The 27,860-nt window shown below is 44.0% G+C and overlaps 1 protein-coding gene across 1 annotated transcript; it reads left to right on the top strand.

Annotated features, from left to right (window-relative positions):
* The first annotated feature begins 8,498 nt into the window (after positions 1–8,498).
* Positions 8,499–12,345, top strand: LOC112220241 (protein kish-A). The gene is made up of 5 exons (XM_024381972.2): positions 8,499–8,595; positions 8,896–8,987; positions 9,259–9,368; positions 11,276–11,310; positions 11,497–12,345. Exons 2-5 carry the CDS (start codon positions 8,985–8,987, stop codon positions 11,565–11,567), a joined length of 219 nt encoding a protein of 72 aa, XP_024237740.1. The 5' UTR covers positions 8,499–8,595; positions 8,896–8,984; the 3' UTR covers positions 11,568–12,345.
* Positions 12,346–27,860: the final 15,515 nt, after the last annotated feature.

Genomic DNA, 27,860 nt, shown 5'->3' with positions numbered 1-27,860 from the left:
AAAGTTGCACAATATCAGTGATCTGAGGGATCCCAATGACTAGGTGGTAAAAGACTGCCATATATGACTGTTTCAAATGAAATCAATTCAAATTTTATTGGTCACAGACACATGGTTAGCAGATGTTACTGTGAGTGTAGCGGAATGCTTGTGCTTCTAGTTCCGACCGTGCAGTAACATCTAACTAGTAATCTAACAATTTCACAACAACTACCTTATACACACAAGTGTAAAGGAATTATTAAGAAAATGTACATATAAATATATGGATGAGCGATGGCATAGGCAAGATGCAGTAGATGGTATAGAGTACAGTATATATATATATATATATATATATGAGATGAGTAATGTAGGGTATGTTAACATTGTATAAAGTGGCATTGTTTAGTGACTAGTGATACATTTATTAATCCAATTATTAATTATTAAAAGTGGCTAGAGATTTGAGTCAGTAAGTTGTCAGCAGCCACTCAATGTTAGTGATGGCTGTTTAAGAGTCTGATGGCCTTGAGATAGAAGCTGTTTTTCAGTCTCTCGGTCCCAGCTTTGATGCACCTGTACTGACCTCGCCTTCTGGATGATAGCGGGGTGAACAGGCAGTGGCTCAGGTGGTTGTTGTCCTTGATTATCTTTTTGGCCTTCCTGTGACATCGGGTGGTGTAGATGTCCTGGAGGGCAGGTAGTTTGCCCCCGGTGATGCGATGTGCAGATCGCACCACCCACTGGAGAGCCTTACGGTTGTGGGCGGAGCAGTTGCCGTACCCAGGCAGGGATACAGCCCGACAGAATGCTCTCGATTGTGCATCTGTAAAGGTTTGTGACTGTTTTTGGTGACAAGCCAAATTTCTTCAGCCTCCTGAGGTTGAAGAGGTGCTGTTGTGCCTTTTTCACCACGCTGTCTGTGTGGGTGGACCATTTCAGTTTGTCCGTGATGTGTACGCTGAGGAACTTAAAACTTTCCACTGCTGTCCCGTCGATGTGGATAGGGGGGTGCTCCCTCTGCTGTTTCCTGAAGTCCACGATCATCTCCTTTGTTTTGTTGACGTTGAGCGTGAGGTTATTTTCCTGACACCACACTCTGAGATCCCTCACCTCCTCCCTGTAGGCCGTCTCGTCGTTGTTGGCAATCAAGCCTACCACTGTAGTGTTGTCTGCAAACTTGATGATTGAGTTGGAGGCGTGCAGGGCCACGCAGTCATGGGTGAACAGGGACTACAGGAGAGGGCTGAGAACGTACCCTTGTGGGGCTCCAGTGTTGAGGATCAGCAGGGTGGAGATGTTGTTTCCTACCCTCACCTCCCGGGAGCGGCCCATCAGAAAGCCCAGGACCCAGTTGCATAGGGCGGGGTCGAGACCCAGGGCCTCCAGCTTAATGAAGAGTTTGGAGGGTACTATGGTGTTGAATGCTGAGCTGTAATTGATGAACAGCATTCTTATATAGGTATTCCTCTTGTCTAGATGGGTTAGGGCAGTGTGCAGTGTGATTGCGTCGTCTGTGGATCTATTGAGGTGGTATGCAAATTGGAGTGGGTCTAGGGTGTACGGTGGAGGTGATATGATCCTTGACTAGTCTCTCAAAGCACTTCATGATGACGGAAGTGAGTGCTACAGGGCGTTTATAGTCAAACGCATGTTGCTGTTGTGATGATAAACTGATCACTGCTGGTACGATAATTGTGATAATCCACTCACAGCTATGTGGGAGCCGTCCTGGGGCTGATGCTCTGGGACAGTCAGGTGCAGTAAAAACATGAAGATCACATTCCAATCTTTATATCAAGGCCTACCCAACAACCACCCAGATGTTTCTAACTCTCCAGTCCAGGACAGTTCTACAGGGTTCTATTGGGTTCTGCATGGTTCTACAGTATATGGTTCTACATGGTTTTTGTAAGGTTTAAACCCTCACTCTCGGCAAAAGTTACACAATAGGCACACACAGTTCTACATGGGTTTTGTAAGGTTCTTCATTTGCATGTAACAGTATAGACTTCACGTCCGTCCACTCGCCCCGACCTGGGCGCAAACCAGGGACGCTCTGCACACGTCAACAGTCACCCTCGAAGCATCGTTACCCATCGCTCCATAAAAGCCACGGCAAGGGGAACCACTACTGCAAGGGGAACCACTACTTCAAGGTCTCAGAGAAAGTGACATCACCAATGTCACACCACTAGCGCGCATCACCGCTGACATCACCAAGTTGAAACACCACTACACACACATACACACTGTTGCAATGGATGAATGACCAGACATTTATTTATTTATCCTTTATTTAACTAGGCAAGTCAGTTAAGAACAAATTCTTATTTTCAATGACGACCTCAGAACAGTGGGTTATGCAGCCTGTTCAGGGGCAGAACGACAGATTTGTACCTTGCCAGCTCGGGGGTTTGAACTTGCAACCTTCCGGCTACTAGTCCAACGCTCTAACCACTAGGCTACCCTGCCACCCCACATTAGACATGGACCCTTTAATAGTAATGAGTCATATCTCTATGATGAATTAATTCATATTTATTGTTAACTGTTGAGCAACAGAAAAATGTTAGGCGCTTTTTCCTCAGGGATGATACACCACAGTGTGTTCTGTGAATGGCCTTGTCCAAAACTCTCGTTTCTGAAACAGTCAATTCTATTCATTTCCATTTTCTACTGAAACACGTGCACTAGGATTTCCATTCTATCATTACATTATTACTATGGCAACACAGCTCGAAGCAGATGTGTGTGTGTGTGTGTGCATGTGGTCGACCTCTGAGCACACTGACCGTCACTAAGCTGTTAGTTGGCTGTGTGTGTGTTTACCTCCATAGTGATAGTGCTGTATTCTACTTTACAACGTGATGAGGATCATTTTCCTGTCAAAGCACAGAGTGGGAGGAAGACATGAATATCATAGGATGACATCACAGAGCCTTATGTTAGCACTTGAAAACAACATCAAACACTCCTGTATGATCCATCAACTGTAGTACCAATACAACCCCGCTGTTGGTATGATTGCCTGACTGACTTGTGTGTTTTAATATAATGTGAAGCTGCAAGCCGAATTTCCCAAGGTTGTGATAATAACATAGCGGTATTGCATCACACCACTGGCCTACAGGTATATTACACTCTTAACGCATGGCAACCTCCTAGAGCCTAGTGGTACTTCACCACATGAATGCCTTCCTGGGTTCAATGCTCAATAAGAGCTCAATAAGTGCTTGTTAGAGGGTCCTGAGAAAAAAATGAGGATATGATATAAGATACGACATAAGGTTTTCGGCTACACAGTTTAGTCTCACGTCCATTAACGGCTCTTAAAGATAACATCATATAAAAACATCATAAGTGTTGATTCTCATGATGAAATCACATTAACCTGAAAATGTATTTGACAATGTACACAGATCTGATATCACATGACGAATGGCTATCTTGCTAAAATAAACATTTAAGGAGATATTTTGCCCAAATTACAAAATTACATTGGTTTCCTTACCTTATAAACAGTCTTTGGACAAGGTTTGACAGCAATCCATGCTTTGGTTTTATTTTCCCTGGCACTGTTTCCAAATGCTAATATTTTAGCATTTGTGACACAAATTGAATTCAAGTCATGGTTCCGATATTAGCATTTTTAAGGATCATGTCCAAGGGTTAAGTTTTGGGAAGGGTTATAGTTCGGGAAAGTCGTTAAATGGCTTAACTTGTTGGGGCAGAAAACACAGCCTATGTTATGACTTGCCACATCACCCATGGAATAGGCCGGGGTTAGAGGTCAAGGTGAAGCTGTAGTCAGTAGAGGAGGTTCCAGTCTCACTCAGGGCCTGCTGGAGGTCATGGATGTAACATTCTGTCTGCACTTCCAACTCCTCTGCCTCCTCCCTCTCTGCATTCTCTGATACTACAGACATGAACAGAGCGTGAGAGGTAGGTTATAAGGAAGGAAGGAAGGAAGGGAGATTCAGGTGATTATTTAGATAGGTGTGTGTGTGTGTTTGTTTACCCGCTCTAACACACACACCTGCAGAAAAACAACTGTCTGTAATTCTGTTTAAGTAACAAAGTATTGCGAAAAAAATCCACAGACATTATTTCATAATTTTCCTGGCATGGAGGGAGCACAGGCTGTGTTAGACAACAGACAAACAGTAAAACGCTCTGCCTCACCTTGGACAAGCCAGCAAACCACCACCAATTACACTACTTCTCACACACAAATACCTTCTAGCCTACTACTTCCACTGTGCAGTTGTTTTTCATAAACACTTCTTATATAGCATTGCTGTATTTACTCAAAAAACCCTTAGCAGCTGCAGTATCAAAGACTGTACCGAACCCACAGGATGGGTCTGCTAGGGACCTGGATAGGGTTTGGGGGCTTAAGGGGGGTATCATGGGGGCTAATTAGAGAGAGGTATCGAGGGGGTTTGGATCTGTAAACCATCAGGCAGTGACTGGCAGCCCCACTGAGTTTGTCATCACAGCTTTAGAAACTGTAACTATGAGGGGGTTTGGATCTGTAAACCATCAGTAAACCTGTAAACCTCTAGTGATGTGGGGGCTGTGCTTTGGCAAAGTGGGTGGGGTTATATCCTTCCTGTTTGGCCCTGTCCGGGGGTGTCCTCGGATGGGGCCACAGTGTCTCCTGACCCCTCCTGTCTCAGCCTCCAGTAATTATGCTGCAGTAGTTTGTGTCGGGGGGCTAGGGTCAGTTTGTTATATCTGGAGTACTTCTCCTGTCCTATTCGGTGTCCTGTGTGAATCTAAGTGTGCGTTCTCTAATTCTCTCCTTCTCTCTTTCTTTCTCTCTCTCGGAGGACCTGAGCCCTAGGACCATGCCCCAGGACTACCTGACATGATGACTCCTTGCTTTCCCCAGTCCACCTGGCCGTGCTGCTGCTCCAGTTTCAACTGTTCTGCCTTATTATTATTTGACCATGCTGGTCATTTATGAACATTTTAACATCTTGGCCATGTTCTGTTATAATCTCCACCCGGCACAGCCAGAAGAGGACTGGCCACCCCACATAGCCTGGTTCCTCTCTAGGTTTCTTCCTAGGTTTTGGCCTTTCTAGGGAGTTTTTCCTAGCCACCGTGCTTCTACACCTGCATTGCTTGCTGTTTGGGGTTTTAGGCTGGGTTTCTGTACAGCACTTTGAGATATCAGCTGATGTACGAAGGGCTATATAAATAAATTTGATTTGATCAGGCAGTGACTGGCAGCCCCACTGGGTTTGTCATCACAGCTTTAGAAACTGTAACTATGAGGGGGTTTGGATCTGTAAACCATCAGGCAGTGACTGGCAGCCCACTGGGTTTGTCATCACAGCTTTAGAAACTGTAACTATGAGGGGGTTTGTATCTGTAAACCATCAGGCAGTGACTGGCAGCCCCACTGGGTTTGTCATCACAGCTTTAGAAACTGTAACAGGCCCTTATGTTTCCTTCCTAACTACGGAGCTGAGAGGAGCTGAATGGTTCCCCTCAGACTCTCACTAGGCCTATACTCTGTTACACCAAGAAGTTGCACACAGTAGAGCTCAGTGATGTAAGTTTAGATGTGCAGCATTGTAAATGAGGACCATGGAGCTTAACCCACCATGTTGGACAGTCATTCATTAACCCCTAGTAACATCTGTACTATCTCCACCTAGCATCTACACACCAGCCGGCCAGTAATGACAGACAGACTGACAGACACACACCAGCCGGACAATAATGACAGACAGACTGACAGACACACACCAGCTGGCTTGTAACGACAGAGAGACTGACAAAAAGACACACACAATCTGTAATAAAACACACAGACACCTTCACAATCACATGTACGCACAACCTCTGAATAATGACAGACACAATGACAGAAAGAGAGCGCACAGGAACTTCAAAAGAACAGGGGAAATTAAAAATACGAAACACAGGTGCTTCTATTTCTGCCACAAAACAAACCACAGCTATGTACAACTCTGTAATAGTAGGCTTTAGCTTCTCCTACTGTCACGCCCTGACCTTAGAGAGACGTTTTATTTCTCTATTTGGTTAGGTCAGTGTGTGATTTGGGGTGGGCATTCTATGTTGTCTATTTCTTTGTTTTTGGCCGAGTATGGTTCCCAATCAGAGGCAGCTGTCCATCGTTGTCATGTTGAGAATGTAAATGCACCATCTTGGCTTCAAATCAAATCAAATCAAATCAAATTTTATTTGTCACATACACATGGTTAGCAGATGTTAATGCGAGTGTAGCGAAATGCTTGTGCTTCTAGTTCCGACAATGCAGTAATAACGAACAGTAATCTAACTAACAATTCCAAAAAAAAACTACTGTCTTATACACAGTGTAAGGGGATAAAGAATATGTACATAAGGATATATGAATGAGTGATGGTACAGAGCAGCATAGGCAAGATACAGTAGATGATATCGAGTACAGTATATACATATGAGATGAGTATGTAAACCAAGTGGCATAGTTAAAGTGGCTAGTGATACATGTATTACATAAGGATGCAGTCGATGATATAGAGTACAGTATCTACGTATGCATATGAGATGAATAATGTAGGGTAAGTAACATTATATAAGGTAGCATTGTTTAAAGTGGCTAGTGATATATTTACATCATTTCCCATCAATTCCCATGATTAAAGTGGCTGGAGTAGAGTCAGTGTCATTGACAGTGTGTTGGAAGTAGCCACTCAGTGTTAGTGGTGGCTGTTTAACAGTCTGATGGCCTTGAGATAGAAGCTGTTTTTCAGTCTCTCGGTCCCAGCTTTGATGCACCTGTACTGACCTCGCCTTCTGGATGACAGCGGGGTGAACAGGCAGTGGCTCGGGTGGTTGATGTCCTTGATGATCTTTATGGCCTTCCTGTAGCATCGGGTGGTGTAGGTGTCCTGGAGGGCAGGTAGTTTGCCCCCGGTGATGAGTTGTGCAGACCTCACTACCCTCTGGAGAGCCTTACGGTTGAGGGCGGTGCAGTTGCCATACCAGGCGGTGATACAGCCCGCCAGGATGCTCTCGATTGTGCATCTGTAGAAGTTTGTGAGTGCTTTTGGTGACAAGCCGAATTTCTTCAGCCTCCTGAGGTTGAAGAGGCGCTGCTGCGCCTTCCTCATGATGCTGTCTGTGTGAGTGGACCAATTCAGTTTGTCTGTGATGTGTATGCCGAGGAACTTAAAACTTGCTACCCTCTCCACTACTGTTCCATCGATGTGGATGGGGGGGTGTTCCCTCTGCTGTTTCCTGAAGTCCACAATCATCTCCTTAGTTTTGTTGACGTTGAGTGTGAGGTTATTTTCCTGACACCACACTCCGAGGGCCCTCACCTCCTCCCTGTAGGCCGTCTGCAGTCTCGTCGTTGTTGGTAATCAAGCCTACCACTGTTGTGTCGTCCGCAAACTTGATGATTGAGTTGGAGGCGTGCGTGGCCACGCAGTCGTGGGTGAACAGGGAGTACAGGAGAGGGCTCAGAACGCACCCTTGTGGGGCCCCAGTGTTGAGGATCAGCGGGGAGGAGATGTTGTTGCCTACCCTCACCACCTGGGGGCGGCTCGTCAGGAAGTCCAGTACCCAGTTGCACAGTGCGGGGTCGAGACCCAGGGTCTCGAGCTTGATGACGAGCTTGGAGGGTACTATGGTGTTGATTGCCGAGCTGTAGTCGATGAACAGCATTCTCACATAGGTATTCCTCTTGTCCAGATGGGTTAGGGCAGTGTGCAGTGTGGTTGAGATTGCATCGTCTGTGGACCTATTTGGGCGGTAAGCACTTCAGGTATTATCAGGCTTCAGGTATTATCTTGGCTAACATAGCTATGGATTGTTCTACATCCTACCCTGATTCAGATAAACACTCATTGTCTTGGCATGCTTGATTCAATAGCTCTTGAGGTGAGAATATATAAAACTAACTTTACATCGGTGCCGAACCAAAACAAATACCTCTCTAAAAGGTCAGGTAAACAATACTCTCCTATGGATATTTTGCCTCAAATTTCGAGCAGCTGAAAGACAAAGCGCACAGACAACTGGTAGAGTAAGTTTAAATATAATTGTATCCAACATTCTGGCTTGTAAGGAACAGAGTGTTGAAGGGACAAGAGGCCACCGTTCCGAAGAAGATATGTCGGCAGATGCACCACAAACAGTTGCAAATGTTATATGTTAATCATGTGATCTGGATACATTTATTGTGAATAAGGTGGATTTTGTAGCATTTATAGCCACAGTTATTAACGGTACAAGTGTCTAAGATGTCCTAGAAGCTAGACCTCATTATATCTGCCTTCGGAGCCTGTGTAGGGACCTGATTAAAACAGTAAAGCAGGATGATTTAGTTGAATGAAAATGTCATTATTGATAGTTTGCATGGATTTTTTTCTGTATTATTGTATTTATTATTATTTAAAAAATGTAACCCTCATTTTTACCTTTTGGGATCTTTATTATCCACCTGTACAGTAGGTGGCGGAATGCACATATAATTGTTGCGAACGCCACTATACCATACAAGAAGAAGAAGATGACGAGATTGGGCCATGTTACAGAGTGCGAATAGACTGCATGACAGAGATCGACTGACATGAGATTCTCATAGTAAGCAGCCTACTTAATTTGCAATCATAACTGAATGCTAGTTCCATGTTGATTTCTATAAATTGCTATGTCTTTGTTTCCATGCATCAGGCTTGTTTGTAAACAAAGCTCAGGCAACGTAGCTTGCACTGCACACGTGTGGCTAAATGCAAAACATGTCGCACGTACCTGAATGTCCGACCTACCTCAAACTGCACCATCCTACGTTGTTGGATGTGTCTTGTAATATCTGAGGGTCGACATTTAAACCTACAACTGCTGCAAAAATATAGTTTAAATGGCAAAGCGCCGCGGTTTCAGGTCGTCTCTTGTTCCGTACACGTCATCTGTCTGCGACGCTACGGGAATTGTGAGGTGGCAGCTAGCTAGTTAGCGGACCTACCTCCGACATGGTGAGTCTTAAACATCAGCATAGATGTAATAACTTCAATCGCCGCATTAAGATATGTTTTGTGAATTATGTGGAATTTCTTTCACTCTTTAAACCGTTCTTATTACGAGCCACTGTCCCTAGTTAGGTAGACAGGTGGCTAACTATTTAGCTAGTCGCGAAGCCAGCTGAGCTAGCTAACTAACTTGATTTATCCAGAATTGTGTCATAAATGCATCCTAGAAAGATGATGGATGTTGAACCAGCGATAACCGCTCTCATTCCCTCTCTAGTCTGCCATATTTAACTTCCAGAGCCTGCTGACAGTGATCCTATTGCTCATCTGTACCTGTGCCTATCTCAGAGCCATGGCACCCAGTCTCCTGGACAAGAACAAGACCGGGTACTTACTGACAGTATTAGATGTGGTAACGATAAATGGAAAGATACGTTTATAACATTAATGTGCACCAGTTTTTTTCTTCTTATGATCCTTTAAACTACTACTACTAGTTTGATTAACAGTCACCCATATTAACAAACGTATTTTGTTTAAAACATCATTTTTCTAAGTATAGGCTACTTATCGTAATGAACAATATCAGTAAAATGCCAGCGATATGTTATGGTCGGTGTCTAAACTTTTGGTTTATTGTCCCAGTTCTAGTATGTACTGACGGTGTTATCCCACTGAGCTAAAGCCCTAATTGTTAACTACCCATCCACAGCCCTGGACTTAGCCTGCTAGAGCCAATGTCCCAGTATTTTTCTTTATCACACCAAAACACCCACACAGACAGTGATGTTCATCCAATGAGTTAAAGCCTAGAGGCCTATATTTGTAAGTTTCTGAAAGACAACATTCAGGGAAAGCGATGTTACCCCAACGGCCAACTTTAACCCCAGCAGTAATCCATTTCTGATACACTAACATCATTGCTCAATCCATGATGCCTTTCCAAGCACTCTCACCATTCTGGGAACCCTTAACCAAATCTCACACTTGGTAGCCAGCTAACTACCTCAAGAGACTATTCTGTCTGTCACTGACTCTTCGCATAGGTCTCTACTCAGAGTAGTAGGTCTCTACTCAGATCTTTTGGCTGTGTTGACTCTATTCCACTTCATCCATGTAATGCTCTGGGGAGGAGAGTAGAGCTTTGTGTTTTTATGTGTTCCTTTAGAGGATTGGAAGTGTTTGCAGCTACTAGCGGTGATAAACAAGACTATATCATAAACTAGACAAGTGACTGTTTCTGAATCTGAGTGAGTTTGGTATTTGGGACCACATCATACATACACATCACATTAGTTCAATGTTGTTCTTGGTAGGGGGAACCTAAGCGCTCATAACATCACAACAGTTCAGTCTTTCTTTCTCTCTTTTCACAACTGTGTTTTTCCCCTCTATCCTCTGAGTGAGGGAGGCTAAGGCAACAAGCTGTGTGCCACATGTTGGGTTAGGGGAAAATTAGGGGATTATTGTGAGCCAGTGATCTGAGCTTGGAAAACACACACTCTCCAAGACAAATTAGAATGACACACTGCCTGGGCATTACAGTGCTGGCGTTAACACATCTTTTCCACTTTCTGAATGTGTTCTACTAATCTAAATATTGGATATTGTTATTTGTGTTCTAAGGGGACTGGTATCATTCAGCAGTGATATGGTGCTGAGTGTGTTTAGACAAGCAACTGAACCAGCTCTTCTCCTCTTTAGGCTAAAGAAAGGAAAGTGATGGGAAGACGGAGTAAAATAGGAAGAGTGCTGGCTGAACCAATGTGAATCTGTCTCCAGTAGCAGTTCTGGTGGCTAAAGCTTTTCTACACAGACAGAGATGTGTGATGGAGAGAGGATAGTGTGTTCTGTTGTGGGTTTAAAACTCCAGCGCAGACCGACTCCCAGAGGAGTGCTTACGCGCAGTCTACACTCTAACCCCTGACCTTTGTCACAGAGCTGAGGGGGGGGCTCTCCCTCCCTCCCTCCCTCCTCCTCTATGGCTGCTACTGAGGGGAAGGAAATTAATTCAACTGTCTGATCCCCCTAATCATCCCCATCAAGATATGGACACACATCATTTCCATCTGCCAGTTCAGTTGAGGGCTAGTGGGCTAATTAGTAGCCTCTAGCATCACCTTACTGTACCTCAGTCACCCACTGTCAGTCCACATGTGTGTTTACTAAACTCACGACCCCCTGATGTCAGTTCACCGACTGTCCTCTTCCTTGCAGTCTATATGGACTGTCTGTATCTCTCTCTCGATCTACTCTTTACCTAGCTAATTAAAATTGCTTCTTTCTTTTTTCAGCCTCTTGGGTATCTTCTGGAAATGTGCTAGAATAGGTACGTTGAACCCAGATCTAGAAGACATGTGCTGATGGCCATCTATAAGTTGTTGCACTTTTAGAACCCAGTGTTGAAATACTGTGGTCAGAGGTTTTTCTGAACACCACGAAAGCATTCAGTATTTCCCTGTTAGCTTCTGAAATCTCCAATCATCACCTCTGACCTCTACCATCTGCCCCCCAGGTGAGAGGAAGAGTCCGTACGTGGCGGTTTGTTGTGTCGTCATGGCCCTCTCCATCCTCTTCTCCGACTAGCAACCCACCCTGCCCCGCCACGCCCTGCACACTGGGATTCCTAGTGGCGGAATAAAGAAGACAGTCATTCAGGAGAAGCAGCAGCATCTCCACTCTCACAGAGGAGGCCTGTATGGGACACAGCTGTGTTTCTCTTCGGTGGGGTGCCGCAGGGGGCGCGGTTAATGGACTGTAGTAACACATAGGGACCCACTCTAGAGAAGAACACAAGCATCCTTCTCCATCACTCCCTCCATCTTTCTGGTGGCCATTTCACAGTTTAGCCTCAATCAGTTGTTAACCAACGGCCTCCTGGATCTCTCTGTAAACACTGACAGTTGTTGTCCTCTGATATTAACCGTAGGGATTGCCCCATGTTTTTCACTGCACTCTGATTTGTAATGAGGTCCATATGGTAGATGCACAGATTTTGGGGAGGAGTGTTTTGAGTAGTTGACTGTTTTTCTGTACATAAGACTCCATTGATTAGACTATTGGACAGGTGCGCCTTTCTGTAACCCAGGATTCAGTTTTTTCATTGATCACTGGGGGTATGTCACGAAGTGGCTACATTTCAGAAACATTAACCCCGTATTCACCTTAAATTCTCCTTCAGAAAAGAAGTATCTGATTAGTGTTAACTAGCTAACTGATTGATCCTGTTTGGTGAAACGCGACCCTGTGGTAGTGTTCCATGTTGTGTTTTTTTTGTTGCAGTCGTGAGATCTGATGGTCTGTGCAGCGCGACAGGCCGTGAGGCCGATACGTAAAGCTTATTAAAGATCAGTGACACTATCAAGAGCAGTGTGCGGTTTCCTTTTTCCCTCATCTTGTCTAATTGTTACCATACACCTACAAAAAAAGATTGCTCAGATGTGTGAGTGCCTTTTGAGTTACTGTGTAGCGTGTCTGAAATCAATAGGACCTGGAACATGCCCATTATGACAGCACTAAAGCCAAACTGTCATTAAATCTGAAATAAAGACAACTGTTGTCGTCTCCTGAGGGATTCTTTTCCTGTTTGACTTGTTGCCTGTACATACAACCAACATAATCTCCTAATACACATTAAGGAACTGGAAAACAGGCCAACTCTCCTCTACTACCTAATGGCTACACACACACTGGACCCCGACCCTTATCCAAAGCCTGGTAGCCTAGAATAATGGTTGTATTTGCAGATTTTGAGTATAGTTTTTCCCTCTCGGAAGGCTGGGGTGATTTGTGTTAGGGGGACTGTTCTCGAGAGATTGGTTTTAGGGGTACTGTCGTGGAGGGATTGGCAGTCGTACTGGAGTTTGTTAGGTTGATGTGGGTCAACAAATGAACTCACTCCAGCCAACGTCTGGATCATTTATTGGATCATTTATTTAATTTGGCAGGTCAGACATGTTTCCCATCTAGGAATGGTCGAACAGCTTGTAATGTCAGTAGGCTAGTAGATGATGCTTCGGAGGGGAGGCAGGTAGTCTAGTGGTTAGAGAATTGGGCCAGTAACCAAAATGTTGACGAGGTCAGCCCCTGTCGTTCTGCCCCTGAACAGGCAGTTAACCCCCTGTTCCTAGGCCGTCATTGTAAATAACAATTTGTTCTTAACTGACCTGCCTAGTTAAAGGTTCAATAAAAAAAGAACCTGTCCGACTAAGACTATATGCGATAACCTGAAAATCTGAGGCCCGCACTCGACTGTAACCCTCTACTTTAGAAAATGCGTGGTAGGCTACAGTCTGACGGCGGAACAATGTTTTTTGAATCTTGTCTGATTTTTAAATGTTTCCGCTTATAATTTCAGACGTTTTGGTAGACTATTTGTTAGTCAACTTAGATACATGAAACTTCTCTTCTGCCATTGTTTCCCTAGTCTAATAAAACCTTGCTCACCAGAATGTCATAAATCAATAGAATGAGTGTTAAAGTCATTTAATCTCTGTATCTTTTGCAGAGCAAAGGTTTTTAGGGCTCGTGGAGAAAATGCAATTGCTAAAAAAATCTTTCCAGGTTTTTTTTTGTGGGCAAAATGTCCAAATGACAACAGTTTGACTGGTTGTTTGGAAATAGAAAGCTGTGAAAACAACCCAACATGTTTCTGATTAGATTTCAGTTTGGCTTGGATGCACATGTTATGTGGTTGAAATACTATCAGCTTTTATGATAGTCTCTGTAGAGGTGCTAGCTGCGCATTCGCATTCTCTCAAGATGCTGAAATAAATACATCCTATTTCTCCACTCCTGTTCCCTAGCCTACATTTGATGTATCATTTTACTGCACGAAATGCTTAATTCTGCAGGAGTTAAAATTAATGTTAGAGGTTAGACCTACAGTGTGTGTCCAGATTTGTTTCTACACATGCACACACTGGCAAAGATTTCTAGCTGGAAAAACTGAGTGATAGAGGGCTTTGCATAGGCACTTTCTTGTGTTTTTTTTGTGGGACTGGGAAAAAAAATGCTTGTAATGTAAAATAACATTATTAACCTGTTCCCATGCTTTCAAAATAATGGTTCTGTTCCGGAACAGTATAGATCACTTCGGTTCTGATTCTGCTCCTCATGTTCTTATTTTCTGGGTGTTGGTTCTGTTTCCTGAAACCGTTCCAACCCCTACTGCTAACACAACCTACTGCTGATTGGTTTATTGAGTTCATAAGTTCTATAGGTGTCTCTGTTACTTGTGCAGGGAATCAGTTAGTTAGTTGACAGGATTGGACCCTTTGAATTCTGGGTTGACTGACTGTGTACTGTAGGGGTCCTGCTATATCCTGTCATTTTTGTGTCAGAAAGCCTACAGTGCTGTGACCTACCTAACCTAAATCCTGTTGAATATTATGCTGACCAAGCACATCAACTACAGCATGTTTACCACTGGCCTACAGCCACACCTGATGGACAGAATAGGCTTATTAACACACACACACACACTTGTTAACCTCGTTAACCCTGGCAGAACAGGGTCTGAGTGTCTGATCTCGACTCCACGCTCCTCACTTTCATCTCTCTTTCTCTCCTCTGCCCAGGGGAACCTTCCTTCCATCTCACTTTAGCATCACTCCATCACAGCATCACAGGCCCTAAACTATCCTTCTGCCCCTGATGGCTTCACACACATATATATACACACCCTGGTCTAAATGGCTTCCAGGATGAGCTGGAGGTAATGAGGACTTTCTGTCGTCTGCCTCGGGTCTCAGGTGATGAAAGACATGTACAGTCACTATCTAGCCATTCTAGAAAGAATAAATGTGTCTACATTGGCCGTATCATCAGAGCTGATGAGCAAGTATAATAAGAGCTATCTGATGTTAATTGAATTGTATTTGGTGGTTAGAAGTTGCAGTGGTAATTCTGTGTGTTGTAGACCCTGTTAGTAGAACTGACTCACTAGTCACCCTGCACTCCTTTATTCTTTTGGCTCAGAGGAACTTACACTTCCATGGCTATTTATGCTGATGGGGATGAGGACTGATTTATGTACTTTTCCACGTTATTAATTCCAGGTTTCAGGTCTAATGTTTCTGTTTAGGATTCACCATTTTATTTGAAGTTCAATGAAGAGTTCCCTGTGGTGAAACGGGGCCATTTTAATGAAGAGTTCCCTGTGGTGAAACGGGGCCATTTTAATGAAGAGTTCCCTGTGGTGAAACGGGGCCATTTTAATGAAGAGTTCCCTGTGGTGAAACGGGGCCATTTTAATGAAGAGTTCCCTGTGCTACTGTGGTGAAACAGGACCATTTTAGAACTAGAGAGTTAGAACACTGCTTGCTACTTGTTACTGTGAGAAACAACAGGGCAGAAGTAGTGGGCCAGAACGCACACACCATCTCGGCTACTGCTAAGCTGTGAGGATAAATTCTGCTGACATTAACTACCTTGTTTGTCCAGTGTCTTTAGCCCTACTGTGCTGTGTGAGGGTAGAGTGATGGGCACAGACACTACTAGAGTCAGCTCAGTGTGTGTGTGCGCTTGCGTGTGCATGCATGCATCTGTTACTCCTTACTGTGTAGGGTTAGAGAGACTGCCTATTGTGGTGACAGAACTGGACTCAGCCATTGGCTCAGCAAATCTAGTAACTCCAGCCTTCAGACACCACGGAGAGGGATCTATAAAGAGATGGAGTTTGGAATCGGGTGTAAGCTCTGTAACCCAGATACAGTGCTGTCAGTTCTTGCCGTTTCTTTCTCTTTCCAGGATCTGTAGTGTGTTTGCCAGTGTTTACGTATGTGACCTAGAAGAGAGGGTGATGGATGCAGAGGGAGCCAGGTCAGACAGGCTTTTAGGCAGGGTTTTAGACAGCTAGCTACACAGCTGGGAGAAATGAGGCTGACCTAGCACCCCTGACTCCGCTCTATCCCCCCTCCAGTCTCTAACAGACTCCACTAATAAAGCTTTCACTGAGACTATGGGACTCTATTAAACCTTTCTTCAGTTTTTAAGTGTTAAACAGTAACAGGAGAAGCCATTCACTGTGGTTTATCTGGCCAGTTAGTTTCTCAAAGCAGCACTGTGTCCACATGTCCTTATTAAACATACTTTAACACAGAGGCCTGGGATGGAGAACCTGAGGTCTACTGTGTGTTCCAGCCCCATTAGTCCTTGCTGACTAACACACATATACATACTTACACAACGCTAGCTAATGTTCCCATAACGCTTCCCTAATGTTTGCTAACGTTATAGGAGAGGAGTCTGGGCCAAGGTGATTAAGCTGTGAAGTTTGGCCTACTCAAAAGATTCTCATCTCCATCAGAAACTTGCCAGTCTTCTCTCGACCTCGCTTTTTCTCTCTCTCTGGGAAACTACTAGAGTTTAGAGTCTAGAAACTGAAGCTGTGGACTTAAGACTGGTCTCGGTTCTAGGAATGAAAAGGTATGTAGTAGGTTTTTTACCATGATAGAGAAATCTGAGGGACAGAGGGAAAGAAAGATGGGAGAAGGAGGGAAATGATGGCTTTGAGGAGACATCTGGGGGACAGAGGGAAAGAAAGATGGGAGAAGGAGGGAAATGATGGCTTTGAGGAGACATCTGAGGGACAGAGGGAAAGAAAGATGGGAGAAGGAGGGAAATGATGGCTTTGAGGAGACATCTGGGGGACAGAGGGAAAGAAAGATGGGAGAAGGAGGGAAATGATGGCTTTGAGGAGACATCTGGGGGACAGAGGGAAAGAAAGATGGGAGAAGGAGGGAAATGATGGCTTTGAGGAGACATCTGGGGGTACTGCAACTTGTCTTAAATTAAACCAGGAAACCTGACAAGGCCTCTTCCTTAGTGAATGGACCCTCTGTGCTTTTGTTATGAGCCCCCCACCTCAACTCCTCACCCCATCTGGACCCTCCCCCACCACCCCTGGATGAAACGTTTGGGTGAGTTGCTTAATCAACATCACAGATATGTGAGCTGGCAGGGACCTCTGGCTTGACTCCAGCCTTGATTTCCCCCAGCCCACAGTTTCACTTTTTCACTTCTAAACACTGAGGATCTGCATTAGGCCTTGTGAAACTCAACAGTGTGGTGCCCATTCGGGAGTGTACTCCAGGACTCGATCTTGGCTCTGAACCAATATAGTTTGTTTGATGATGGGGACACTGACTGCCAGAGAAATAGATGGGACTGGAAAAGAGCTTCAAGCTGTCTCGTGGTTATGCGCGTGCACACAAACACCCTCACAGACACGCATGGATGGATGTATGCACACACACCGTTGATGGCCTGAAGAATTATCAGGTCATCTGGCCTTTGATTTCACCAATCTCTGCAAACACTTTTCCCCACAAAGGGTGATTGTGCTGAATAAGGGAGGTAAAATGTGTCATTGGCCAACACTAAAAAACTCAACTACTCAATTGAAGTTATCTGAAGCCATTACTATATACCAGAGTTGGGGGTCAATTCAGTTTTCAATTGTAATACCTGGTGAGTTTCAATCCAAGGCGCATTATAGAGCAGCACATTTGAGAAATTGTCTTTAACCTCTACCGGATCAGTGTCACTAAACTGGGACGGTTGTTGTATACAACAGACAACTTTCCAGGACATAGACATGTCTTATATGGGCAGAAAGCTTAAATTGCTGTTAATAGAACAGTGTCTTATTAACAGTAGCTATTATAGTGAAAAAATACCATGCTATTGTTTGAGGAGAGTGCACAACAACTTTTATCACGGCAACTGGTTTGATGCATTCACCTCTGAAGGTAAATAATGTACTTCAGTAATCTTGCTCTGATTTGTCGTCCTGAGGGTCCCAGAGATAAAATGTAGCATAGTTTTGTTTGATAAAATGTAGGAACTGGGGTCTACAGTTTGACCCCATTGCTGTCTCTGGCTCTACACCCACCCCGCCCGGCCATCTAGATGTGTGTAAGTTAGTGTATAAGCTAATGATCCATCATGTATGACATTCCTGGGAGTGTGAACTTACATTTTTTATTACCATAGCATTTTTGTATGTTCTCTATAGTTATGTACTTAAATCTATCAATTGACCAATTTGGCACGTTTGGGCAAACTCCTGGCAGACTTGATACAAAATATTGTGAACTAATGTGATTCTTCACTGGTCACTCTAAACTTTTGCGCACACTGCTGCCATCTGATGGCCAATCTAAATTACACCTAGACTCCTATCTGAAAGTATGGCCTTTCTCTTGCATTTAAAAAAAATGAACACGTTTTTTTTTGTATTATCTTTTACCAGACCTAATGTGTTATATTCTACTACATTAACTTCCCTAATGTTTGCTAACATTATAGGAGAGGAGTCTGGGTCAAGGTAATTAAGCTGTGAAGTTTGGCCTACTCAACAGATTCTCTTCTCCATCAGAAATTTCTCCTCTCGACCTCTCTCTTTCTCCCAGGGGGAAAATACTACAGTTCAGAGTCTAGAAACTGAAGCTGTGGACTTACGACTGGCCCCAAGGTTGAGGTGATCATTGAGGGCCTGGAATTTGGGACCAAATACTAAACTTTGACTACTTTAATACACATTCTGTATAAGCGAATTTGACCCTGAAACTTTGTCCCCTAAAATGGGGGGGATTATGTACAGTGCATTCGGAAAGTATTCAGACACCTTGACTTTTTCCACATGTTATGTTATAAACTTATTCTAAAATTGATAACTTTTTTAACGGAAATCACATTCACATAAGTATTCAGTACTTTGTTTAAGCACTTTTGGCAGTGGTTACAACCTCAAGTCTTCTTGGGTATGATGCTTCAAGCTTTGGCACACCTGTGTTTGGGAGGATCTCTGCAGAGCCTCTCAAGCTCTGTCAGGTTGGATGGGGAGTGTTGCTGCACAGGTATTTTGAGGTCTTTCCAGAGATGGTCGATCGGGTTCGGGCTTTGGCTGGGCCACTCAAGGACATTCAGAGACTTGTCCCAAAGCCATTCCTGTGTTGTCTTGGCTGTGTGCTTAGGGATGTTGTCCTGTTGGAAGGTGAACCTTTGCCCCAGTCTGAGGTCCTGAGCACCCTGGAGCAGGTTTTCATCAAGGATCTCTGTACTTTACTCCGTTCATTTTTCCTTCAATCCTGACGAGTCTCCCAGTCTCTACCGCTGAAAAACATTTTTTATACCCTTCCCCAGATCTGTGCCTCGACACAATCCTGTCTCTGAGCACTATGGACAATTCCTTCAACCACGGCCTGGTTTTTGCTCTGACATGCACTGTCAACTGTGGGACTTGAATTTACCACAGGTGGACTCCTATCAAGTTGTAGAAACATCTCAAGGATGATCAAAAGAAACAGGATGCATCTGAGCTCAATTATTGAGTCTCATAGCAAAGGGTCTGAATACTTACAGTGGGGCAAAAAAGTATTTAGTCAGCCACCAATTGTGCAAGTTCTCCCACTTAAAATGATGAGAGGCCTGTAATTTTCATCATAGGTACACTTCAACTATGACAGACAAAATGAGAAAAAAAATCAAGAAAATCACATTGTAGGATTTTTAATGAATTTTATGCAAATTATGGTGGGAAAAAAGTATTTGGTCAATAACAAAAGTTTATCTCAATACTTTGTTATATACCCTTTGTTGGCAATGACAGAGGTCAAACGTTTTCTGTAAGTCTTCACAAGGTTTTCATACACTGTTGCTGGTATTTTGGCCCATTCCTCCATGCAGATCTCCTCTAGAGCAGTGATGTTTTGAGGCTGTTGCTGGGCAACACAGACTTTCAACTCCCTCCAAAGATTTTCTATGGGGTTGAGATCTGGAGACTGGCTAGGCCACTCCAGGACCTTGAAATGCTTCTTACGAAGCCACTCTTTGTCCAGGCGGTGTGTTTGGGATCATTGTCATGCTGAAAGACCCAGCCACGTTTCATCTTCAATGCCCTTGCTGATGGAAGGAGGTTTTCACTCAAAATCTCACAATACATTGCCCCATTCATTCTTTTCTTTACACGGATCAGTCGTCCTGGTCCCTTTGCAGAAAAACAGTCCCAAAGCATGATGTTTCCACCCCCATGCTTCACAGTAGGTATGGTGTTCTTTGGATGCAACTGAGCATTCTTTGTCCTCCAAACACGACGAGTTGAGTTTTTACCAAAAAGTTATATTTTGGTTTCATCTGACCATATGACATTCTCCCAATCTTCTTCTGGATTCTCCCAATCTTCTTCTGGATCTTCTTGTGGGTACCAAGGATGGGGGTTAGGGTTACAATTAGGGTTATGGTTAGAGTTTAGGTTAGGAGTTAGGGTTAGGTGTAGTTTTAGGATTAGGGGTTTTTGGTTAAAGTTATGTTAGGTTAGGGAAAATAGGATTTTGGATGGGAATCAATTATTTGTCCCCACAAGGAGAGCAATACAAAATGCTGTGTGTGTCTGTGTGTGTGTGTGTGTGTATGTGTGTGCTAGTACAAAGCCATTGGTGGTTCTGATGTATTCAGACATGAATTCTGAGAGACTCAGAAAGATAGTGAGAGAATAGAAGAGATGATATGGCAATGATAAGGAAATAACAACTAAAGGAGTAAAATGAAGGTGTGTAATAAACCTGATTTATACCGTCCACAGATAAGGTCAGTGTATGTGTGTCTCTGTGTGTCGTTGGAACCAAAATTATTTTCCAATCGTTCTGAGCAAAACCCCTATGTATTTATTTCGGTTCCAATATTCAGACCAGAATTATAAAGTTCTGAACCGGGTCGAACGGTTCATATAGTTTTTATTTAGCTCATTCATTTACAACACCAATTAGTGTGGATAGAGCAGCATGCTATGGAACAGCCAAGCTAGTTGTTTACATGTTTGATGGACAGATAAGTGCAGGCGTGCGATGCGATTGCAATTCCACGGGTGAGGAAAGAGAGAGAGGGGTGGGGCATGGAGGGGGCTCGGCTTGAAGCACTGAGCGTCGTGATGTGGGTTGGAATGAGTTTAGGCTATTACATCATTTCTTCAATGCATTACAGAAGAGGGTCCACAAATATGTGTGTGTGTATATATATATATATATATATATAAAAAGTGGAATTTCTATTTTCTTCAATGTTATTATGAATATCGATAGCAATAACAGAAGAAACACATTTGGAATTACATACCTACAGTATAAAAGAGGGGAATATCTTTCTAATGATGTCAACTTTATCAACTTTTTAATGACGTCAACTCCTAATATTGAGCAGATTACACTCGCTGGAGTATCTGACATAGGCTTTGAAAAGCACCCACGAATGCCACTGGCTGCCTCTAAGCTTTCATGACTAAGACATACATTTTTTCCAACACATGGCTAACCTGTGTTTAACCAGCTTCTCTTAGCGAACATGCGTTTGGAGTTACTTTTCTAGCTAATAGGCTATGTTAGAGTTTACACTTCCAGTTATAATGTGGGGAGGTCAACATCATGACAACAACCTACCAAATCTATTCATTTTAAACTGTTGATTACTTCTCTCCATTCTCATTCACCTGATGATGAGACCAGATGTGAATTTGTTGTTTTGTTTTTGCTAACGTATGATGGGGTCCCTGGGTTGCCGGTTTGCTTGGGAGGGGGTCCCTGGGCAAGAAGACCACTGCATTACAGAATTATATACTAGACATTAGGAATATTTTGTGACAAAATAAATAACATTACCAACCGGTTTTCAAGATTTGAACATAACGGTTCTGTTCCATAACACTAGAGATCACTTTCGTTCCTGGTTCTGTTTCCGTTCCTCTGAAAATGTAATTTTTTTGGTTCTGTTCCCTGAACCGGTTACAACCCCTAGTGTGTATGTCTGTGTGTCAGTAACTCTCTCCAGATGGGTCTCTTCTGTGAGCTGGAGTCTGGATCAGAGGAGGGGGGGTGTGTGTGTATGTTAACATGACCAGCATGACTCCCAACCTCCTGTATACCACTGTGTTTGTGTGTATGTTGTGACCAAAAGAATGACAAAGAAATAGGGGGATAAAAAGAAAGAGGGACCAAATAAGAAAGGTGGAGAGAAAGTGTCCTGTATGAGAGCTCTGACATCATCAGTGTCATGGGACTCTTTTCTGGCTTCAATGGGACACACACACACACTGTGTCTCAGCGTGCTAGCAATGTTATCATCCCCAGTAGTTTGTTTCCCACAGTTAAGAGGTTGGAGTGGAACCAGGAAACTGATTCTCTGCTGTTTCATAAAGAGAGGAAGGGAGAGAGAGAAATGTCAATGTCATTATCACAGCACTTTATTAAAGGAAACAAGTCTTTGAGAAAATGAAAATATTGTCAGAAGATTATAGCATTCATTGAAGCTAAAGCTTACTTTGTTATCAATGCAAAATCTAATCAGGTTATAAAAGCAGGAAGGAGAGCGAGATAGAATTGTTTCACTCTGTATGTGAGAAGCTGTGTGCTTGGCTTACTTAGCCTACTTAGCCTAGTGTCTGTAGGCTGTAGCTCGGTGGGCTAACACTGTCTTGAGTTACATGATTTCCACAGGTGAACCCAGTGGGTCACATATGCAGAACTAATTCTGCAGTGTATCGGTATATAGTAATACATACGTACAGCCTGTAGTACAATAGCTACAGTTCAATGGTGCTCATCCATCCTATTCACTGTTTCCCAGGCTCAAAATCAGCTACGGCTCAGTCACAAAATCTACTGTTTATTTTCTCTCTCTGCTGTTGATTCGGGAATCAGTGCTCTGAAAGTCACCAGGACCTCTCGCTATGTTCAGAAACAGCCATGTGGTTCCAATTGTTGTTTATGCAGGGTTGGCATTGAGCAACTCCTGCCCTTAAATGTTCACATAGCGTTAACATGAATAATATGCATGTACATCTCTCATGGCTCAAAGGAGAGGAGAAATTCATATCTACTTGTTTTTGTAAGACGTATTGACATGTTGAATGCACTGAGCTGTCTGTTTTAACCTACTAGCACACAGCTTGGACACCTATGCATACCCCACAAGACATGTCACCAGAGGTCTCTGGTGTCCAGAACAGACTATGGGAGGCACACAGTACTACATAGAACCATGGCTACATTGAACTCTATTCCACATCAAGTAATTCACACAAGCAATAAAATCAGATTTAAAAAATCAACTGATAAAAAATAAATCTTATGGAACAGCGAGGACTGTGAAGTGTCACACACACAGGTACAAACACACACGTACAATCACACACAACATACACATGTACACCTGGATTGTGTGTTGTAGTGGCTGGAGGGCACACACTTAATGTATTGTGAAGTCTGTTGTGAAATTTATTAGAATGTTTAAAAATGGTATTCTAATGTATATTACTGCCTTACTGTGACTAAGGGCACCATAGTCATTACCACAAGAGTGGCTGACTTGGTCTATATTTACCTGATGACTGACTTCTGCTCCTTCTTAAACATACAATATCACCATCGTTGCATTAGCTATAACAGCCCTACTGTATCTACTGTGTTCATTGGCTTGTAGCTTCACTAGATACAATCATACATGTTGTGTTATTTCTGGACTGAGATGGGAGAGTTGCCATTATACACAGCCGCCATTGGTGTTACAAAATGTATACATTCAACATGCAACAATTTCTAAATCAAAGCAAATCGACAATGTTATTCTATGAGAAACAGGTCCAGGCTCTCAGTCAATGGAGACAATATGTTAGACAAACTTTATTCCCAAGAAATGTCAGTTACAAAATGATTGTTGGCTATGTTAGATGATAATGAGAGGAGTATTTATAGTTAAAGGTTAGAGGACATGGGAAACACATCTGTAATGGCTGATTTAATCTTCAGTCCCCCAGACAGGGATACAATGTACTTTATTTGGAGGATAGAGCTGCTCCCATAGAAATGAATAAATACCTCTTTGATTGCTCCATGGTTGTCTAGTCTCCTATGACCAGGTCTGCTCTGTCTCTGACAGAAGGAAAGGTGTCTGTTTCCTTTTCACAGATATCAGCTCTCATGCACATAGTGGACTCTGTCCAGATCTACTTGTCTTCGGGGATCCCGCTCCTTTAGTCCATCACCCGGCTGAATCATACTAGCAGTTCTGACATGGCTGAAACATTGTAATGTTTCTTTCTCACCAGTAGGTGTCCGCAGTGCATCACACACAGGTTCTCTTTAGATCTGCTGGGCGTCGGTCTCTTTGTCACTGGTTTTGACCAGATGGGTTACAGTTTTTGTCAGATTTGACTTTTTGTAGTAGATTAGTAGAATTTATGCAGCAGGTTAGGATAATTGGGTTAAGGTTAAGAAAAGGGTTAGAGTTCAAATGCAAAACAATTAAACTTGATGTTATTTTGATAAAAGCTGTATTCCTTCTAGCCATAACCCTCCTCACTCTCCTCTTCTGCCCACTGGACAGGCCTCATCAACACGCCTCTCTCAAGCTGTAGCCAAATGTGGTTCCAGTGGAAATTCACTTTCGTGTCACATGTTGTCCACCCTAGATGTGATGATTGTTTGTGAGAGGTCCAGAGCGAGGTAGAGGGAAAAGGTCACACACAATAAAATATACAGGTGTAATACTCAGCGGCAGGTCGCTTAACCGTTAGAGCGTTGGGCTAGAAACCAAAAGGTCACTAGTTTGAATCCCCGAGCCAACAAGGTGAAAAATCTGTCTATGCCCTTGAGCCAGGCACTTAACCCTAATTGCTCCAGGGTCGCCTTTGATAATGGCAGGCCCTTGCTGTGAACCCACTCTCCGAGGGTGTCTCAGGGAATTGGATATACAAAAAAAAAACACATCTCCAATTCACACATGCATATTAATACACACTTCCATGGCCTGCATGCTTCATAAACACTTCTGTCCTGCAGAGTTGGAGCACAAAGAACGACTGGCCTAGTAAATGAGAGAGTCGGGAGAAAAATTAACCATAGAAGTGTTAAGTGAGTGAAAGTTAGATGGGGGGGGTAAGATATGTGTAGAGGGGGGAAAAGGAGGAGAGCGGTACCAACCTGTTGTGTGATGATATCCCAGGGTCCATTCTGTAGTCTACAGAAGTAGTAGTTAGGATTAACACTGTCCCATACCTCCTCTAAACACACCCTCATACCCTTAGAGAGAGAGATTCATCAAAGCAGAATCTTCACAGAGAGATGGAAGATAGGGGGAAGAGAATGACTGGATGAGAAAAATAACTTTCTCTTGTAAATCAGCCAGTGTTGTCTTGCTACATACCAAGGGTTGAGTCTCTGAAGTAGAGGACAGGAGTAGAGGAGCACCACTACTGTGTACAACACACTGATCCATCATCATCATAGAGGAAGAGAGGGGAGGTCCTCTCCTGGTGCTGGTCTGAACAGATTCCTTGCTGGTCCTGTTCTCTGTTAGATCTGCTTCTGCCGGTCCCCAGTGCAGTCTTCCTCAGGTAGCCATCCTCAGAACCCTTGTATCAATTAAATGTGTTTCATAAAACCCTTTTTTACATTAGTTGTCAGAAAGTGCTTTACAGTCAGTTACCCAGCCTAGCACAGTGGTCAGGAAAAACTCCCTAGAGGGAACAAACCTAGAGAGGAAGCCAGTTTAGGGGTGGCCCATCTAGGCGGTCTTAAAGAAAGGACTCTAACCTTTCCTAATTCAGAAAACAGCTACTCATCTCTAGAGAGGAGATGGGGGAGATATGAAAGAGATGAGGGAGAGGATGAGAGAGATGGGGTACAGAAGGAGATGAGAGCAATATGAAAAAGATGGGGTATAGGAGGAGATGAGGATGAGAGAGATGGGGTACAGGAGGAGATTAGGGAGAGGATGAGAGAGATGGCATACAGGAGGTGGTGAGGGAGATATGAGAGATTTGAAGCACAGGAGGAGATGAGGATGAGTTAGATTGGGTACAGGAGGAGATGAGGATGAGAGATTTGGGGTACAGGAGGAGATGAGAGAGAGAGGGTACAGGAAGAGATGAGGATGAGAGAGATGGGGTACAGGAGGAGATATGAGAGAGATGGGATACAAGAGGTGGTGAGGGAGATATGAGAGAGTTGGGGAACAGGAAGAGATGAGAGAGTTGGGGTACAGGAGGATATGAGGATGAGAGAGATGGGGTACAGGAGGAGATGAGGATGAGAGAGATGGGGTACAGGAGGAGATGAGGATGAGAGAGATGGGGTAAAGGAGGAGATGAGGATGAGAGAGTTGGAGGAGATGAGAGTGTACAGGAGGAGATGAGGATGAGAGAATTGGGGTACAGGAGGAGATGAGGATGAGAGGGATGATGTACAGGAAGAGATGAAGATGAGAGAGATGGGGTACAGGAGGAGATGAGGATGAGAGAGATGGGGTACAGGAGGAGATGAGGATGAGAGAGATGGGGTACAGGAGGAGATGAGGATGAGAGAGATGGGGTACAGGATGAGATGAGGATGAGAGAGATGGGGTACAGGAGGAGATGAGGATGAGAGAATTGCGGTACAGGGGATGAGAGAATTGGGGTACAGGAAGAGATGAGAATGAGAGAGATGGGGTACAGGAGGAGATGAGCATGAGAGAGATGGGGTACAGGAGGAGATGAGCATGAGAGAGATGGGGTACAGGAGGAGATGAGGATGAGAGAGATGGGATACAGGAGGAGATGAGGATGAGAGAGATGGGGTACATGAGGAGATGTGGGAGATATGAGAGAGATGGTGTACAGGAGGAGATGAGGGAGACATGAGAGAGATGGGGTACAGGAGGAGATGAGGGAGACATGAGAGAGATGGGGTACAGGAGGAGATGAGGGAGATATGAGAGAGATGGTGTACAGGAGGAGATGAGGGAGACATGAGAGAGATGGGGTACAGGAGGAGATATGAGAGAGATGGGGTACAGGAGGAGATGAGGATGAGAGAGATGGGGTACAGGAGGAGATGAGGATGAGAGAGATGGGGTAAAGGAGGAGATGAGGATGAGAGAGTTGGAGGAGATGAGAGTGTACAGGAGGAGATGAGGATGAGAGAATTGGGGTACAGGAGGAGATGAGGATGAGAGGGATGATGTACAGGAAGAGATGAAGATGAGAGAGATGGGGTACAGGAGGAGATGAGGATGAGAGAGATGGGGTACAGGAGGAGATGAGGATGAGAGAGATGGGGTACAGGAAGAGATGAGGATGAGAGAGATGGGGTACAGGATGAGATGAGGATGAGAGAGATGGGGTACAGGAGGAGATGAGGATGAGAGAATTGCGGTACAGGGGATGAGAGAATTGGGGGTACAGGAAGAGATGAGAATGAGAGAGATGGGGTACAGGAGGAGATGAGCATGAGAGAGATGGGGTACAGGAGGAGATGAGCATGAGAGAGATGGGGTACAGGAGGAGATGAGGATGAGATGGGGTACAGGAGGAGATGAGGATGAGAGAGATGGGGTACAGGAGGAGATGAGGATGAGAGAGATGGGGTACAGGAGGAGATGAGGATGAGAGAGATGGGGTACAGGAGGAGATGAGGATGAGAGAGATGGGGTACAGGAGGAGATGAGGATGAGAGAGATGGGGTAAAGGAGGAGATGAGGATGAGAGAGTTGGAGGAGATGAGAGAGAGTGTACAGGAGGAGATGAGGATGAGAGAATTGGGGTGCAGGAGGAGATGAGGATGAGAGAATTGGGGTACAGGAGGAGATGAGGATGAGAGAATTGGGGTACAGGAGGAGATGAGGATGAGAGGGATGATGTACAGGAGGAGATGAGGATGAGAGAGATGGGGTACAGGATGAGATGAGGATGAGAGAGATGGGGTACAGGAGGAGATGCAGATGAGAAATATGGGGTACAGGAGGAGATGAGGATGAGAGGGATGATGTACAGGAGAAGATGAGGATGAGAGAGATGGGGTACAGGAGGAGATTAAGATGAGAGAGATGGGGTACAGGAAGAGATGA

This window comes from Oncorhynchus tshawytscha, linkage group LG20, assembly GCF_018296145.1.
Source record: "Oncorhynchus tshawytscha isolate Ot180627B linkage group LG20, Otsh_v2.0, whole genome shotgun sequence".
NCBI classification, from domain to species: Eukaryota; Metazoa; Chordata; class Actinopteri; order Salmoniformes; family Salmonidae; genus Oncorhynchus; species Oncorhynchus tshawytscha.
The sequence above is the reverse complement of the archived record's forward strand: the minus strand, read 5'-3'. Positions and strand labels throughout refer to the sequence as shown.